This window comes from Azolla caroliniana, unplaced genomic scaffold (genome assembly GCF_043228905.1).
Source record: "Azolla caroliniana isolate FFs.n. ecotype wild unplaced genomic scaffold, voAzoCaro1.0.p SCAF_9, whole genome shotgun sequence".
NCBI classification, from domain to species: Eukaryota; Viridiplantae; Streptophyta; class Polypodiopsida; order Salviniales; family Salviniaceae; genus Azolla; species Azolla caroliniana.
Genome location: NW_028230444.1, coordinates 2,582,477 through 2,599,960, shown reverse-complemented (window position 1 = coordinate 2,599,960; position 17,484 = coordinate 2,582,477). Strand labels below are relative to the sequence as shown.

Below are 17,484 nucleotides of genomic sequence, written 5' to 3'. Positions count from 1 at the left end.
TTTTTAAAAATTAAGATGTAGGGTTGAATACCCATGGCTTCATGAAAAAGTGCTCCAACTAGTTGTGAAAACCCTAAACGCTTTTTCACTAAGTCATGAGCATTCCCTACATTTTGTTGTTTCGCATGGTTGATTTCCTTATATCCATAAACTATGACATGGGCCAACTAGTTGTACCATTTTAGGTTAGTAATCTTACACTCGTTTATTGATAAGAGGAAATCATCCATGCTAAAAAACTGTTCCGGAAATGGTCCAAAACCACAATGTTAACTTTGATTTGCTAACAAAATAAAAGAGTGTGAGCAAACATACAATTGATCACTAGTCTACACCAAACTTATGCGCAAATAAGATGACGGAATAGAAATTTTATTTCTTGTGTGTCAATTAGGTTGATAGGCTTATATTTACAAATCATATAGATTCATTACTACATAAACATTGTTTTTTTTTCCTCGTGTCATATTACAAGGATAGCATTATCATTTCCTAGAGTTACAACGAAAATCATCTTTGTAATCCTATTTTATGGGTTTAACATTTATGAGCAAATGGCCACGCTTTAAAGTACGTGGCTCTTTAGTGCATGTTCATGAGATGCCGATTGGAATAACTGCATAAATGAAAAGGGTTTATAAAACAATTAAGTCAAAAACACATAACTAAAAGGAGGACATTACCATTGGTAACACTAAAGTTAACTTTTGTAAATTTTGTGAGCTAGGGTACCTCATAGCATGTGATCAAGGATGAGACAAATCCACATGCTCCGGTTATTCTTGGAGTTACCCTCTTTTTAGCCAAGTGGAGGAGTCCAATTGCAACAACAACATCCATAGAGGACTTAAGGAGACTTAGTGCACTTTCATGAACCTTCTTCTTATGTGCCACCTATAATATATAGAGCAATCAATCAGTCCATGTATCTATCGTGTATTTATTTATCTATATATGTATTGATCCTTTTTTGTGAACTTACCGATTTTTTATATTCTTGTGCATGTGAGGCCAATTTATGCAGCTGAAAAGTAAATATGACCCAAGTTAAAATTTAACCCTATGGAACTATGCCAATACAACATTGAGATCGATCACGTGGAATGGCAACCCCGTTGATATCAAGCTATAACATGATAGAAGTGATACAAAAGGGAAAAGATGTTGGCACCTCAATTAACGAATTGCATGCACTCCCTCCCAAGAAAAAGTATAAAGATAGATTTGCCAAAAAATCTGCGTGTTGCTTGTTCTGCATGCAAAACAACAATGTTAACATTATATGTAGAATCTAATGATCTAGCATATAGCTTCACCTAAAAACTAGTCATGCATACATAGTTACATACACACACACATATATATATGCATAAATAAATTACATTACATTCTATATGGCATAAATTATAAAACATACATTCATAGAGAAGAAACAAACCTTGTAGATGCCTACTCTTCCGGCCCAAACCAAATTATCAAGCGCAAAATAGATGGTCATAAGCATGTGGTTGGACTACAATCCACAAACATGTGAATTAGAGTTCATTCGAGTTGTGGTTAGCCATATATTGTTTTTGTTGAATTTCATACCCACCTTATCAACCAACATCAATGGAAGACTTTCATGTTGTCTTTTTGACAAGGCTTCCAACTCATTTATTGACTGCAAAATTCACAACATATGTTTATACCTATCTCTCATTCATAGGGGAAAACAAAATTATTATCTTTTCATTTCATCATTCTAGTATAAACTTCACAAGGACATGCCACATTATAATTAACGATCCCTAATAAGAGATGGGGGGTTCGAGACTTGTACATGACATTACCACTAAAAATTTAAGAAGCTCTACTTACATTATAACTTGGAAAAGACTTGGATTGATCTGATTAATTAGTCGTAAGCATTTGCTCATGGCCAAACAAAGAGTTGGTGTGAACTTGTGTACCATGTACCCAATTACATCATTATATTGAACATTTAAAGAACTTTGTTTCACAACATCACTTAAGTGACTTTGATTAGATTATTTAAAAATTTCTAGCATCAAAATGAATTCATGAACACTCCACCAACCTTCAAAAGACGAAAGACCTTCCGAGCTAAACCAGTTGAAACATCGATCTCATGTGCCACCCCAGCTTCTCCACCACTAATGAACTTAGAACCATATTGAATGGCACGACAAATCTTATCACGAGACTCTACTTGTTCAAGGTAGGTTTTCATAACACCTAAGCGGAGCCTTTGGGAATAACTTTCCAAATTTATATGCATTTGGTTTGTAGTCAGTTGTTCACCGGCTTGTGGATTGGTGTGCAAACTTTGGACTTGAGCATTGCTTGGGTTTGCTTCATTACTCAGTGTTTGGGTGTTCGGGGTAATTTTTTGTTTATCGGGTTGTGGAGTGGTGTTTGGTTGTGATCCTTGGGCTTGAGGATTTCTTTGAGGGTTTGAGCCAGAGTAGCTGGAAGAATCATAATAAACGCAAACACGATTTTTTAACACCAGTTTTTCATCATTTCTATAGATAAAATTCGCAATGGGTTAAGCATAGTGTCATATATGTTGAATGGCACCATTCAAGTGCTTTGATTAACTTAAGTATTTGTTTTCTGTTTTGATTCTCGTGCAGGATCACACATTCCAAATCGGAAAGCTTGTAATAAATAAGCATATTACATCAATCCAATTGTCATCATTCTAATGTCCTGATGAACGTAGTTAAAAGTTGTTTTTTGCTACTGGCTGTCTTAGCGCATCAAACATTTCAATCAGAAAATGTCGAGAGAACAAACATATTGATAAATCGGACCACATCATCCTAATGCTCTGATCAAATGTCTTAGGAGAAGGCATTGAAATGTTAGGACCAGCTTTTAAAGACCATTCATTAGGATAATATCATTTATAGTTTCATTTGTGTAATGATATCGTAGTTCAAATGATATTATCCTAATGAATGGTCTTTAAAAGCTGTTCCTACCATTGGTTCTTCCGGAGAATTAGACATTTAAAAATAAAACTATAAAATGGAGAAGCAGATCAGATAGTTAAAAGGTAATTGACGTTGGTGATTCTTATTTGGTGAAAATAACTAATGTTAAGATGAACAAAGGCAAAAGTTCACAACGTTACACACCATTTCAAGAGCACAAATGCAGATAGGTTCCACAAATACAAGCATATAATCTCAATTCGTAATTCATGATTACTTGAGGACCATAATGATCATGGATCTCCAAAGGCCTCGTGTAATTAAATATGCTCTGTATAGTTTTGCAGCATTCTGGAACTTCAATTTGCAATGAATATCAGATTAACCACAAATGCACATGCCTCACAAATATGAGATATAATCTCAAATCCAAAAGAGAACATATTTTTACGAAAAATTGCACGCGGATCAGACACGGATAAGCCATAATCAGATTTCAGAATCCAGATAATTTCATGGAGAGCTCTGATGCATTATTAGTGTTAATGGAGTAAAGCATATCGTTTCAACCATAAGGGAATTAATTATCTGAAGCCAAAATCGGCGAGGAAATGACCCCACACGGAATATCAATACGTTTCATAGAATGTTTCTAGCACATAGGTTAAAAGTGTGGACACTTACCAGACTGTGATAAAATTCATGAGTTTTTGAAACACAAATGCACACAAATCACACATTAATCCCAATCCAAAATCCAGACAGTTTTTCAAGAACAAACCCATATAGGCCACAATGATATTACACACCTTGTCGCGCTTTTACTGGGATCTGATCCGGCATTCAAGTTAGATGTATTTATTGTGGGCTGGTCATTTTTGTTTTCCGTCGACATTACAAAGGCCTAAATCAATCAACACCAATTTACTTTTGACAATTTCTTCAGCTAGGTTGTGGTTTTTTATAGGGATTTGGCAGTTTTTACAGTTGAGTTTTCTGATGCCTTATTTGATGAATCAGGAGAGAAGATCTGGCCTGATATGCAAAAAAATCCCCGCCTTTTTCTTCTTCTATAAAGGCCATCATGATAGAATAATTGCCATAGAAAGTCTCATTAAAGATGCCATGGTTAACAAAGAGCGCAAAGCACAAATCAAACCAAAAGGATAACTTGCTTATTACAAAACCCTAATTCCAACAGAGATCAGAGAGCTTAAAGAGACCCATACAACAGATAGGAATAAACGACACACAGAAGCTATGTTGATCAAATGTACGAAAACAATGTGATGACGGACTTTCTTTCTCTCTATCTTTTTCCATCTCTTACAAAACGTAGAAAGATAGCAAAGAACAGAGAGATGCTCTATTGCTTCTCATGAAGGCATCCACCATAGCGTCATTCCTCATGCAGGGACCTATTGGATTCCTGTGGAGCGTCAGAAAAGACACCAAAAAACAATCCCATCTTTCTCTTTGCAGCCAAGACTCCTAAGTTTTCATTATCTCCAGAAATGCCCTTAGTCAATCAAAACAGCAGCCCCTGGGGATGATCTTGCAGGGTAATTGCTCTCAAAAAGGAGGACGATTAGTGGCTGGGGAAGTAGAGAAAAACTCAGGTATTCCAAGCCCATGCATACATATGTAGCTTTGCAAGCCAGTTAAAAATGGCCATCTGATAAACCCTATACTTTGTCAGATTTGAACCAAGTCAATTGTAGCTCCAATGCGCGTTAACAGAGAAAGACATAGTACAATGCATGGTTTATTGCTTAGAACACTTAAATTCAAGTCTATGGTGTGATCAAATAGAACATATAACTAGAGCAAGACCTCATTACACATGTATACACAATGATTCATTCCATGCTCACTTGCCGGTGTATAGATTAATAGAATGCAATATTTGCACTACAGTTATACAAATGGGTACAAGCACGGAGATAGATTTGATACAATTCTCATATGGAAATCCATGTTGGTGTACAATAGTTGACCCAAAGAATACAAACAAAGCTTCTTGCATGTTGCATTACGGGTGGACAAACAAAAGAGATGTGCCACCAAAGATCCTATAAAGACACATTTTCGCTTTTCAAGTATTCTATATAGTGTGCTTATTTATTAATAGAACAAAATGTTTATCCACTCCAACTCATAACACACGATGATGTACAAGTACTCTTCAGTCACATACATAAATACAAGGCTTACATAATGTGATTTAGCAAGTATTATCCTGTGAAAACAGTCTTAACTAGTAGATAGTACCATCACTAATAAATAGATGAGACATTCTTATTAACTTTCAACCAAAGGATTACATAATGTCGGTACATGCAGCTTTGAGCCAAACAATAGCTTTACAAAAAGAATTACAATTAGTATACCACTCAATAATACGCACTTTAATATTCTTATTATCAAGATTACCAGAAAGGTGAAGAGACAATGATATTTTGTATACTTTACTCTTACTACAACCATGATGAAAAAGAATGTAACATAATCCGAAATCGAGTACTTTTTTAATATACATTGGCTTTAACCTGTTCTAAACTACGTATAGCAGTATCAATGTAAAATAATATATGCTATAATGAACAATTGCTTTTTTCTTTGCAATTTAATAATGGGAACCTTCCAGAATGAATCCAGAAAATTTAGACTTTCTCAATTTGGGACTGTTAAAACATAAGGATATATCTATACACGGACACATACTAAATATATGATGTACAAAACATATCAATCATGATATAAATAAAAACTATGATACATTCCTTGAAATATCAGTAGTTCAAAATTTGAATCGAGTGTGGAAACTCTAGCACATTAGCAAATGCATAAAGAGAGCTTTTCTTCCATTGTCCTTGTTGCTCCCAAATTAACATAGCTATAATACCAATGTATTAACACTAATCATACAGCAATGAAAATTTTCATTCAAAGAATGCCATATACATATATTCTGGCTGATTTACAGGTGAAAAAAGAAAGAACAAAAGCCAACCAAACATTTAATGCATGTCAAATATCATATTATACCACGGATCAAGTATCTATGGGCAATCAATTTCTTCATAAATAAAGTTCATAAGGCTCTATTATATAATTTTGTGCAAAGTTTTTTATTTTCTTATTTTTTGTGGAAATATAATTATCAAGAGAAGAAACAAACCAAAAGGCCACTACCATTGGATGTCTTCATAGCTTTACGAGAAGAACTATGATTCGCTGACATTATATATATCTATATATCATTGGAAGGCTCAAAATTTCCACAACTGCCGATCCATGGTACTGAATATATACTTCACGAGCACTTCTCAGGTGGAAATTTTCATTTCCTTTCCGTCGTCACTCCAACTGCCACATTATTCACCTGCCAAAATATTGTTGGATTTTGTTAAGGTTAAAGAAACACTCTCAAAACTCTTTTAATCTTTTATCAACTAGAAAAAGTTTAATTGGATTATATAATGCGGAGGTTTACCAGTTTCCCACTCTCATCTAATGTCATTGGATTTTCCACAACCACCGTATGCGTGTGAGTAGGCTGCAGAGTTCAGGTCAGACGCGAAGAACAAAAGACTTTCTACATTAGTCAAGCTTCCATAATTCATCATGAGCATTAAAACTTGAAACAACAAAAATGAAATGACCACTATCAAAAAATGGCCACAAAAAGCAAAACGAGCAAATATACGGAAATGGCCTGTTATAACAAAATGGCTCACTATACAAAAATGGACCACTATATGAAAATAACCCACTATAAGGAAATGACCACTATAATGAAATGGCCAACTATTATAAAAACATTGCTGAGGTATTTCTCATTAATGCACTCTTTGACAATAGATGATACATGGAAAATAACATTGTACCTGTGGTGGTTGAGAAGGTGCTGGCTGTGAAGATGAGTAATTTAAAGGAGCTCGCTGAGCAGGTAGTGGCATTCTCGCATTATTCATCTGTAAATCATAAATAAACGTTTTTCTTTTCTGCAAACTACAGCAAGTTCATTCAAAAGCTCTTCAAAAAATCAACTTCCCTGATGTAATGGCCCAAAGGTCTACAAATCTTAAAAAGTATCCCTGACTACTGTGCGAGAATTACATCAACTCTACACCTTAATTTCACAATTAAGTACATAAATCTACCAATCATAAGCAATCATTAACAAAGGTTCTATAGATTGGGCTTTATTTATAACAGCAATTTGGTGAAGTTCTGGAAGAAAATTGTCACCTTTATTACTGAGGCAGCTTCATGTTTACTCCATGAGTTTTATAACATGAAGTTGAAATTTTAAGCAGTTATCTATCGTTGTTAGATTGTGCAATGTGAAAATAAATTTCTTACCCTACAAATATGGGCTCACTAAGAGGAATCACCTATACGTTAGCTACTGTTGTTTTCTCACTGCCATTCAAATGTGTAATTTAGGTATATCTATCTTGTTTTAACAAAGAGATAATGTTTGACATGTATGTAGAATATTCTGAAGATCTGAAGGAATTTCAATCCCTCCATCTCATACTACTAAAGCCAAACTACTCCTTTTTTAATGGCCTCAGTGCTCATAATCTGTTTTTCCATGTTGCATTTTGTCAACTTGTGCCCCTTGCCTTGTCACAAATAGGTTCTCAGGGAAATACATCTTAGTTCCTTTCAAAGATTGTTTGGATATAGAGACACGACACGATGGGAGTCGTAAGTATTGTCAACTTGTATCATACTTCTTACAAGTGGTTCAGCTGGCTGAGGAAACAGAATAAAATACAGTTAAAAAAGTATAAAAGTTATCACATAATTTGGATCGCCATCCAACCAGATGACCAAGCTAGTTATGACTTCTCTGCAGTTATTATTTGTACACATTGCAGACCATGAAAACGGTTAATGTATATTAAAACAGGTTTTAGTCCAACGGGATTTGTGATGCTTCACGTTGCTTATAAGAGCAAGCTATGAACTTGAACTTAAACATGGAAAGGAAACAAAACAAGCAAAAGAAGATAACACTGGCATAAAATGAATGAAAATATGCAAGGTAAAACAATCCCAGAAGAGAGTAAAACAGATGAATAAGGATGTCCCTTCCAATCCTCTGGGAACATAGGCAGAAGATAGAACATGTCACACCATTATGAATCTTTTGGAAGGATTGAAGAAATAAGAAAATGATCAAATGATTTTATAACTGTGACAGTTTATAATACTTGTAGAACAGCTGACCTCATATACTAAAAAATCTAAGTGGACAATTTTCACAAATGTCATCGTAATAAATCCAGAAGACAAGAATGAGAGATGAAACTTGTTACTTGGCATCTTGATGGCGGCAAATATATGATGCAGCATGCTCTGTTTTCTTTTTTTTAATCATACAACACCTCAAATATCATCATGTACAAAATATTGCTGCCAAATTGACAATACGAACAGATGCAAAAGACATACCCCAATCACAGTGACAAACTGACAAACCGCACATTTTACCGATTGGGCACCATATGGATACATCAGTGTGGTAGCACAACCTCCACATGTAACATGTGCCATCTGATTTGCTAGAAAAGATAGAGAGAAATCATGATTAATAATTTCACTACTATTAAGACTGTTTATTATAGTTTTTAAGGATAGTACAAGATCTGAATAAAGCACTAACTCGCTAAGAGGTTTCCAATTACTTCTAATGAGAAGAAACACATTAAGGGTAGACATTGAAAAAAAAAATGTATACCTTCCATTGCAAGATTAACTGTATGGCAGCAAGAGCAATGCACACTCGTAGCACCACGTACGTACATAAGCAGAGTATGGCAGCCACCACAAATCAATTGGGCCATCTCTGTCCCTGAAGAAATTAGGAAATATTTGTCAACAAGCTATTATTGCATTTTCTATCAACTTTCAACTATGTTCTTTCCATCAAGCTAAAGGAATAGAAATATTAGATATAAAGACTAAAAAATCAGGATCCTCCGTTCTCATATATTTCAAGACACAATTATACGTCAGCATTGTGTGCCAAGATGAAAGTTTACTGTAAAAAAAAGGCAAGGGTAAAAAAACAGATGGATGGGCGAGCAGAGATAAGATCCTGCAAAGATAGTTCAGCGTATCATGCCTGACCCCAAAACAAAAGTTTTCCATGTACATGGGGCCATCACCGTCTCTGAACAGGAAACCAAACACCTAGATTCTTGTAAGGCCATACCAAGGGTGCTTAGGACTCTTCTTGATAGAGAGAGCTCTAGGGATAGAGAGAAATTGTTGAGGAACGACAATACAACCACAACAGCTCATCAATATAGAACAATCACATTTCTCTTTACCTCCATCACCCCTTCTCCTGTTACAAGTCAATCAAGCTCATTACCTTTTTCATCGGCAAATAAAGGCCATTATCACCTGGCCACCAAAGGTGATTCTCTCCTTCAGATATCTTTCCATCTTGGAGCAGTCCATGTTGGAGATTTTTCAAATGCAGATGTTTCAGTCCATTTAAGCACCCTATTAGAGTTTCAATCTATCTAGATTCTTTAGCACCCTATGTCTCTCTCTCTTTCTCTCTCTCTCTAGATTCCTCTATAAATGAGGCCTTTTTGCAATGCCAATGTATCATGACATGGGTCAAATGTGGAGGCTCACGCTTCACACATTATACTACACATGTTGCGCCTAACTACAAAACCATATTCTTCGCAGAATGGGGAAACCGTACACATCGATGCATGTTAGCAACCATCCCGTTATCTGCTAGTCGAACCATTGCTTCCATGCGACTTAGCTCACATGCATTGCGATGTGAACCGGGGCGTTGGGGCACAAGTGATGAGAGTGGTCGACTATGCACACTTTTCCCTAAACAAGTTCGAGAGCCTAAGTAACAATCACACTTTGATACAATGCTTGCCTTTGTTAATATTCGACCATGCTTTCCACATATCTTTGACCGAGCCCAATCCTTACACAAATTTCTCTCACAACCACAATGTGCACTCTCAATTGCAACATCCATTGGTAAAGTTCTTGAACATTGAGAGTCGCTACTCACTTTCACACGTATCATTTGAAATGTAATATTTTTGGTCTCATAGGTCATATTTGACCTCCGAAGATGATAATAGAATCTCTCTCTCTCTCTCTCTCAACTTTAAGAAATTATGTAAACGTAATTATGGAAGAAATTCAACTTTAAAGGAAAATGTCATATTGTTGATGGGGATCGGAATGTTGAGCAAGAGCAGCTATAGCACAATTGTATGAGCAAGATGTAGGTCAAGCAAGGGTTTATACATAAACCACTCTCTTGCACACTCTTTGGTTTATGCATTAATAAACTAGAAAAAATAATGAACAAGGTTGCAAAAGAAAATGGATTAGATGGTCCACAACTCATGAAAGAGCTTTTTTTCACCCCTATATGCCAATGATATCATGTTACACTCATATGGCTTTCAATTATATGCAACACTTGATATATTGGAAACATTTTAAATCAGCAAGTTACTTGTTAATTTGGACAAAACAAGAATGATGGTAATAAAAAAGGCCATACAATCAACACATTGCCACACTTTTACACAAGACAGTGAACCAACAAGAGGTGCAAAGTTTCAAATATTTTGGTATTAATGTCCCATTGACAAAATAGGCGCAATATATGCTATGAGTCTAAATCAATGCAACTGAAGTGAAACTCAAGGATGGGAATTACTAGAGGCTTTAAGGATGGAGTAGCAAGATGCTAAAATGTCCAATTTGAAATATTACAGTAAATGTTAGACCTCAATGTTGGCCCCAATACAACGTAAAACTGCCAGAATTTATCCAACTCACTCAGTGCCAACAACAGTTATCTTTCCACAACTCTTGCATCCAGCACACCATTATAACCACACCTTTTCCATCATCACTAACCCTGCATTGACGTGCAATCAACCACTTCACTCTTGAACTAGCAGAAACTTAAAGTCAACATGCCCAACAAAGATTATACCGGCTAGATTCAAGCACATCCTTTGATGCCATGACCTCCCAACTCTCTACTATACTCCATACCTCCATTATCAATAGTTTTCATTACCACACATTGTCCAAATGCTACAATCCTGGGAATATAAGGATACCTATCATGTTTTCCCATGTTTGAAGCATTGAAGCAAATGGTGACAACAAGACACACAGAAGGATCATTGTATTGACAAGTGATTCGATGGTTCAACAATAATGACCTCAACATCCAGAACTTGCCACCCTTTCAATATTGTACACCTCTCCCAAATCATGAAAGGAACAAAGTATTGTGGCAAGCTCTATGGCAGCTCTATACCCAAAAAGACTTGGCTCACACCAAGAACACCACTTCCCCCAAAGATGGCCTACTTCAAAGATAATTTTCATGAACTTTTCAGCGGTTGGATTCGTACAAAGATTGAGGTACATAGATATCTGTATGCCCCATAGTGCTTGCAAAGCAGTAGGCCAACTCAGAGTTTCCTCCCATCAACTGGAGATCGAGGCAGGACAAGCACTTTACATGCCTAGAGCTGAAAGATTCGACAAATTATGTGAAGAAGAGATCAAAAGTGAGGGAACATTTTGTGTAGATGCCCAGTTTTCAACCCCATGCAGAAAGAAATATACTACCACCCCATGTGGACTTTATCACCATTCAATAAATGATAGAGAAGGCTGACCCACAATAGTTTGGGCGAATGTTGCTTGAGCTTCATAAGCATAGGGAATCAACCCTTACATTAGCACGCGGGATGCAACGATAATTGCAAACCATTGATTTGCTCCATAGCCCTTTACCTCCCCACTAATAGCATCCCAAGGAGTCACTGTAGAATGAGCTGAGAAAAGCCAACAACAAGGGATACTGAGAGTACCAGGATATAAGCCACATGGGCCATTCAAAAATCATTCCACCACATGCATTCAGATAATGATCATGGAGCTTTACCAAACATGAGCTTTTGTTTTTTATTTAGTATGGAAGACTTGAATTCACCCATATTTGTAATCATGATTTCTCCTATAGGTTGATTTTTGCTCTTTCTTTCACTCGAAAATATGCAGCTCTAACCATGCTAGAATAAAAGTGCCACCAAGCAAACTTCCAAGAGCCCGATATCAACGTGTGGTTATCGAATGCCATGGTCACCCCTCCCCTTGTTGTTGCAGCCATATGGGCTCCAGGCCCTTTTCATGTACATGTGGAAACAACTGGCAATTAGTCATGATATTGTCCCAGATCATCAATAGTAAAGCATCCGCCCCACACAAAAAATTTGTGCTGAATTGGCAGCACCACCTGTGATGATAGAAGCATAATTCTAGACAGTGAACCTAATCATCTGGATTTGAACCATGCCACCTCAAAGAATCACATGTACAGCTGTCTAAGCATAAAAACAAATAGCGATATCAGAACACAATAGAACGAACTAGGAATGCTGATGACAGCAGAGACCATGAGTACTAGGATATCAGGCACATAAGCCATGCCACCATTAGATCATGGAGATCGTTGCTTGCCATGTCTGATCCAGACAAGGACACCAGATGCATTTATTAAACTTCATCAAAGCCTTGTTTCACCACACCAACCAACCTCAGAAACAAATACCAACCACCACTACTCTCATACGTATTCACTATCTATTTCATGCTTGGAAACCATCTCTAAAATCATTCCACAACATGCATTAGGATCATGATAATGGAGCTTCAAGAAACCTAGAGATTTTATTTTTCTTTCAACATGGATAACATTAATCCACTCATATTTATAATCATGGTTTGTCTCATGGGCCAATTTACCTCTGGTAGATATTAACATATCTTTCATTCTTTTCTCTACATAAAATTAGTGTATATATTCATTCTACAATAGTGAGGGCAATGTAGCAAAGTAAACACTTCAGGATGTTGTAAGACTAAGTGACATAATGACAGCCCCTTAAAGGACAAGGTGCCCGTAGAGCATAATTGTGAAATTTCCATGTCAATTTTCATTTCAGCCAACATACCTCTAGTGATATTCCATGGAGACCATCGAACAAGAACCCATGTATCATACATCAATTGTAATACTTACTCCAATACCTTGAGTAGTCCAATACAACCTTACATGATGGGAAGGGTAAAGCCATGACTCCTTGTACAAAAACCCACTGAAAAGGTGGAAAATGTTTCCCAAATAATAATGTCTAGAGTCCCAATCTAGAAAGCTGACATTGTTTACTTCAAAGCTAAGGGAGAGGTTATTGATTTTAGTGATTGGTGACATGAATGTTCAAATGAGAACATTGCAACATGATAACAAGTTTTCATGTCACATATCTCAAGGAAGCAAATGGATATACATATGTATGGTTGAACTTATATTTTTGATAAAAATATTCAAGTTAAGTATACTTCTGGAATAGAACCAGATTTCTCATTGCACATTATGCATATTCATGGAGTCGTATTGATGTCTTTACATGTAGTAAAAATGACAGAATGAGTAAATATGCCATGTTCGAAGGTATCAATTGACTCATGTACTAGTTTTACCTGGTTGATTTGCTTTGGAATGGGATTGCAATACGTTTTTCATTGATTTTAAATGAATTGAAGATTTCCAACATGCGAATATTGTAAGGTAATCATATTTGTGTGTAGGCTTTAAAAAAGCACCTTTCTATGCCAAGAAAGTTGAGGAGATATTACAAAAATACAACACTCCAAAATGATGTCATACTAGGATGCCAATGGGAAGCTTTCAAGCAAATTAAACAAGAGGATGGACAAACAGATATTTGATATAACCAGTGATCCTAAGAGAACACCTGTGAATACAGTTTAATGAATGAAGTATGAACTAACCCAAGAATACCTCGCATTCCCAATGACTAACCCATATACCCCATTCAATGTGCCATTTTTTCCATTAATTGCACACATAAGGGTCGTTGACAGTTGTTCATACCAACAATTTGAACTTGCAGAGCAAAAGGTTTCCTTAAAGCATAACGCCTTGCAAATGCACCAATATACATAGCTCAAATCGAAAATGTCATAATGTTTCGATAAGGGATGTCAAGATGCCTGTTTTTGGACATGGTATCTAAAGGGAAAAATATCTAAAGTGATACAACAATAGAATACAAATGGATTGATTTCATGCTGGTCATTGTTCAAGCACAGAGAAAACTTTTATCATGAAGCACATGCTGTTAAAAGGAACAAGTGAATATATGCTTCCAATTTATTGCATCTATGAGAAGGTGATATAATTCAAGTGCATATGAGATGGAATTTTAAATTCATTCACTAATACTAATGATATTACTAAGCAAGATACCCACTCTCACCAACTTATTTTTTGCTATGCATTGATGAACTGGAACAAGAGGTAAATGATTCTTTATATTGCATGAAGCAATTGAAGAGGTTACCATTGGGATGTGATCATGATACTTTGTTAAATGTAGATTATGTAATACTTTTAGAAATTACTCTAGAATATGCATAGAGTTTATGAGCATCTCCGAAAACTATTGCATACATAATGAGTTGACTGTCAATAGCTCTAAAGCAAAAGGAAATGTTTGTGAAGACTCTCAGTGCATTGTATAGAATAATGAGCCACTTGAAATGGTAAAAAGCTTCAAATACCTTCAAAAACATAAGCGATGGACGAGAAATCAAAAGTTGGTTTCTTGCAAGCTGACCGTATCTGAGAGGGTTATAATTTAGAGATATTCAATAAGAAACATAGATCAATCCTATTTCTCTATCTGATTGAATTAAACCAAGTTAAACATAGCTCAGGGGATTATTCCAACTTATGTTTTCTATCACAATTAAATTTAAATCAAGGAAAACATAGCTCATGTGATTACAACTTAACTTTTCTATACAGCATTCGATATCACAATCAAACATAGGTCAGGAGATTACAGTTTATGTTTTCTATCTATGAAATTGAATTAAATTAATGAAACCATATCTCAAGGGGTGAAAAGTTATGTCTTCTTCCCTCTCGTTCATTAAATGATATAAATAAACAATAGCCTGAGCTGATTATAACATAGATATATACAATCAGGACAACAGAAATCTTCAAACTTTAGAGTGTAACTCACCTGGGGGGGGGACAGCTGTAACCATGCTACAAAGAGCACATCTTACATTTGCAGCTCCTTGGGGGTAAAGAAGAAGAGTTCTGCAACCACTGCATACAAGTTGTCCTTGAGACCCTGTACAAGTTCAAAAACACACAAAAGAAGATATTAGTAAGCGTACATAGAGTAATGCAATTCAGATGAATCGGACCTAATATCAGAAAAAAAGAGTAAAATGTTCATTGGAATAAGAAGAAGAGATTTTTTGTTTACCTGAGGGAGGGGAGGAAGCCATTTGAGGCTGAGGCGGGTAAGGAACAAGAGGAACAGGCATTTGGATTAGAGATGAAGAAAGATAAAGTGATATGCTGAAACCTTAGAAACGGCGTGAAGTAGAAACCCTACAAACAGAGGATATGGAGAGAGACACAGGGGACACACAGAGAAGCTCTAGGAATATAGGGAAGGAATGTGCAAAAACCCTAACAGAAGAGGAAGAAAAAGAAAGAAGAGTTTCTCTGCAGCAGCAGAGACACCTTTCTCTCGCTTCTTCGATTTTGACTCGACTCTCTGGACCTCCTCCTATCCAAAACCTGCTTCTTATTTTTCCTGTATTTTTTTTGTTCTATTTTTTTCTTTTTCCTTTTTCCTTTTTCTTTTTCTTTTTCTTTTTCTTTTTCTTTTTCTTTTTCTTTTTCTTTTTGAGGAGAAGGTTTCCTAAATCAAATATTTTGTTTTGTTTCATTCACTTTTTTATCATATTTATTTATTTTATTTTCTAAAATATATGTTTTTTCTTTTTGCTTTTTGCTTTTTGCTTTTTTCCCCACATCCTAGGATGTGACTCTCACGTATAAGGTTTCTGATTTCACATGCACTAAGGGCTACACGCACATCGCAACTTCACACTTTATGTTTTCCGAACCCCATGTGTTCTCACTTCGTAACACGTACATAGGGAAGGGACTAGGTCAAGTTTACATCTGTATAGTGTGATAAAAACTCACCATCTTGTAGTCCATTGAAACCAGTTTGTCATCGGTTATGTGGACAAGGTGGGTAAATCACCCCCAACCTTGGGCTCTAACATATATGGTCGGATTGTAGTTGTTTGGCCAATTGGGCTCTTTGTGGGTGGAAATAAAGGTTGTTGATATAGAATTGCCAATGGAAGTGGTCTATTGCCTAGGGCGGTGATTTAGGATGTTCAACCAAAGGTCCTTATCTAAACTATCATCTATAAGGAACCTTGACACAATCACAATCATCACGATCACCACAAAGACCATGATTATCTTTATTCCTCCACACCAAGGTTGAGCACACTAGTATGATCACCCCACCCCATGATGAAGAATAATGTCATTATAGGTTATTGATATGAATGTTATTTGAAATAAACATGACAAAGATCATGACTATATTTACCGACCCCCCCCCCCCCCCCCCCCCCCCCAACACACACACAAATATTGAACATACTAGTATGACCACCCCACCCCACAACAACAGAGAATTCTGCCTTAAAGAGTGAAACTCATTCCATTTCACTTGAGAATGGAGTGTCAAACCACCGATTTAACAAGATTAATTTGGTCAAGATCAAGCTCTTGCTAGAAACCAATAATAATGCATTTGATTTATTCAAAGAGAGGATTCAAAATCAGAACACGAGAATATGAGCCAAGATTTAATTGTTAAACATATGCAAGAAAAGATATTTCCTCGCCCATATGGGCGCTAAGTAGGGGCAAAGCAAGTGCAAAGGAATATGCAAGTTGATGAGGAAAGACCATCTTTGATTGAAGCAAAAGATAATATAATTGTGAAATCCACAAAAAATACTAGATTAGATTCTAGCAGTAGCCAACATCATGAACTTTCTGAGGTTTCACAAAAAAAAAGCCTTGTAATTCCTAAAGGAATTGTTGAGAATCAAACTCAACTTCCCATGAGTGGGAACACACTCTAGGATACTCAAGTGTGGGAACACCCCACTTCCTTGTATAGTAACTAGTGTGTCATAGAAGTTAATGTCCTATTGACACATATTCTTTAAGTAGTTAAGACACGACCTCTTTCACAAGAGGCGGTACTAGTGAGAGAACTTAGAGAGAAGGTGACTACATAAGCACCTTCTTCTTCTGTTTGTAATGTTGTTGGACATTCTTGTTTTCCTTATTAATACAATTTTTTTGTAACTCTCTCTCTCTCTCTCTCTCTCTCTCTCTCTCTCTCTCTCTCCACACACACACACAGTTCTTCCCCTACAAAAAATCATCACCGATTCTTTACATGGTATCAGAGTGTGTGGTTGCTTGATCAAAACCCATTGCCTCTGCTTGTGTTGTGCTTAATCCCGTATTCGGAAAGAACTGGCTTATCGTTGTAGCAGCAACCTGCAA

General features: G+C 36.2%; 2 protein-coding genes across 2 annotated transcripts; both read right to left on the bottom strand.

Annotated features, from left to right (window-relative positions):
• Positions 1 to 356: 356 nt before the first annotated feature.
• On the bottom strand, positions 357 to 2,339 carry LOC147859835 (peroxisomal membrane protein 11-5-like). Its single transcript, XM_087324531.1, has 7 exons — positions 2,081 to 2,339; positions 1,595 to 1,663; positions 1,439 to 1,513; positions 1,172 to 1,252; positions 983 to 1,024; positions 733 to 894; positions 357 to 616 (listed from the first exon to the last, which is right to left on the bottom strand). Exons 1-7 carry the CDS (start codon positions 2,279 to 2,281, stop codon positions 566 to 568), a joined length of 681 nt encoding a protein of 226 aa, XP_087180657.1. The 5' UTR covers positions 2,282 to 2,339; the 3' UTR covers positions 357 to 565.
• A 3,528-nt stretch (positions 2,340 to 5,867) lies between these two features.
• Positions 5,868 to 15,606, bottom strand: LOC147859834 (protein LOL2-like). Its single transcript, XM_087324533.1, has 7 exons — positions 15,353 to 15,606; positions 15,101 to 15,214; positions 8,698 to 8,811; positions 8,412 to 8,521; positions 6,833 to 6,919; positions 6,439 to 6,501; positions 5,868 to 6,327 (listed from the first exon to the last, which is right to left on the bottom strand). Exons 1-7 carry the CDS (start codon positions 15,411 to 15,413, stop codon positions 6,286 to 6,288), a joined length of 591 nt encoding a protein of 196 aa, XP_087180659.1. The 5' UTR covers positions 15,414 to 15,606; the 3' UTR covers positions 5,868 to 6,285.
• Between the last annotated feature and the right edge of the window lie 1,878 nt (positions 15,607 to 17,484).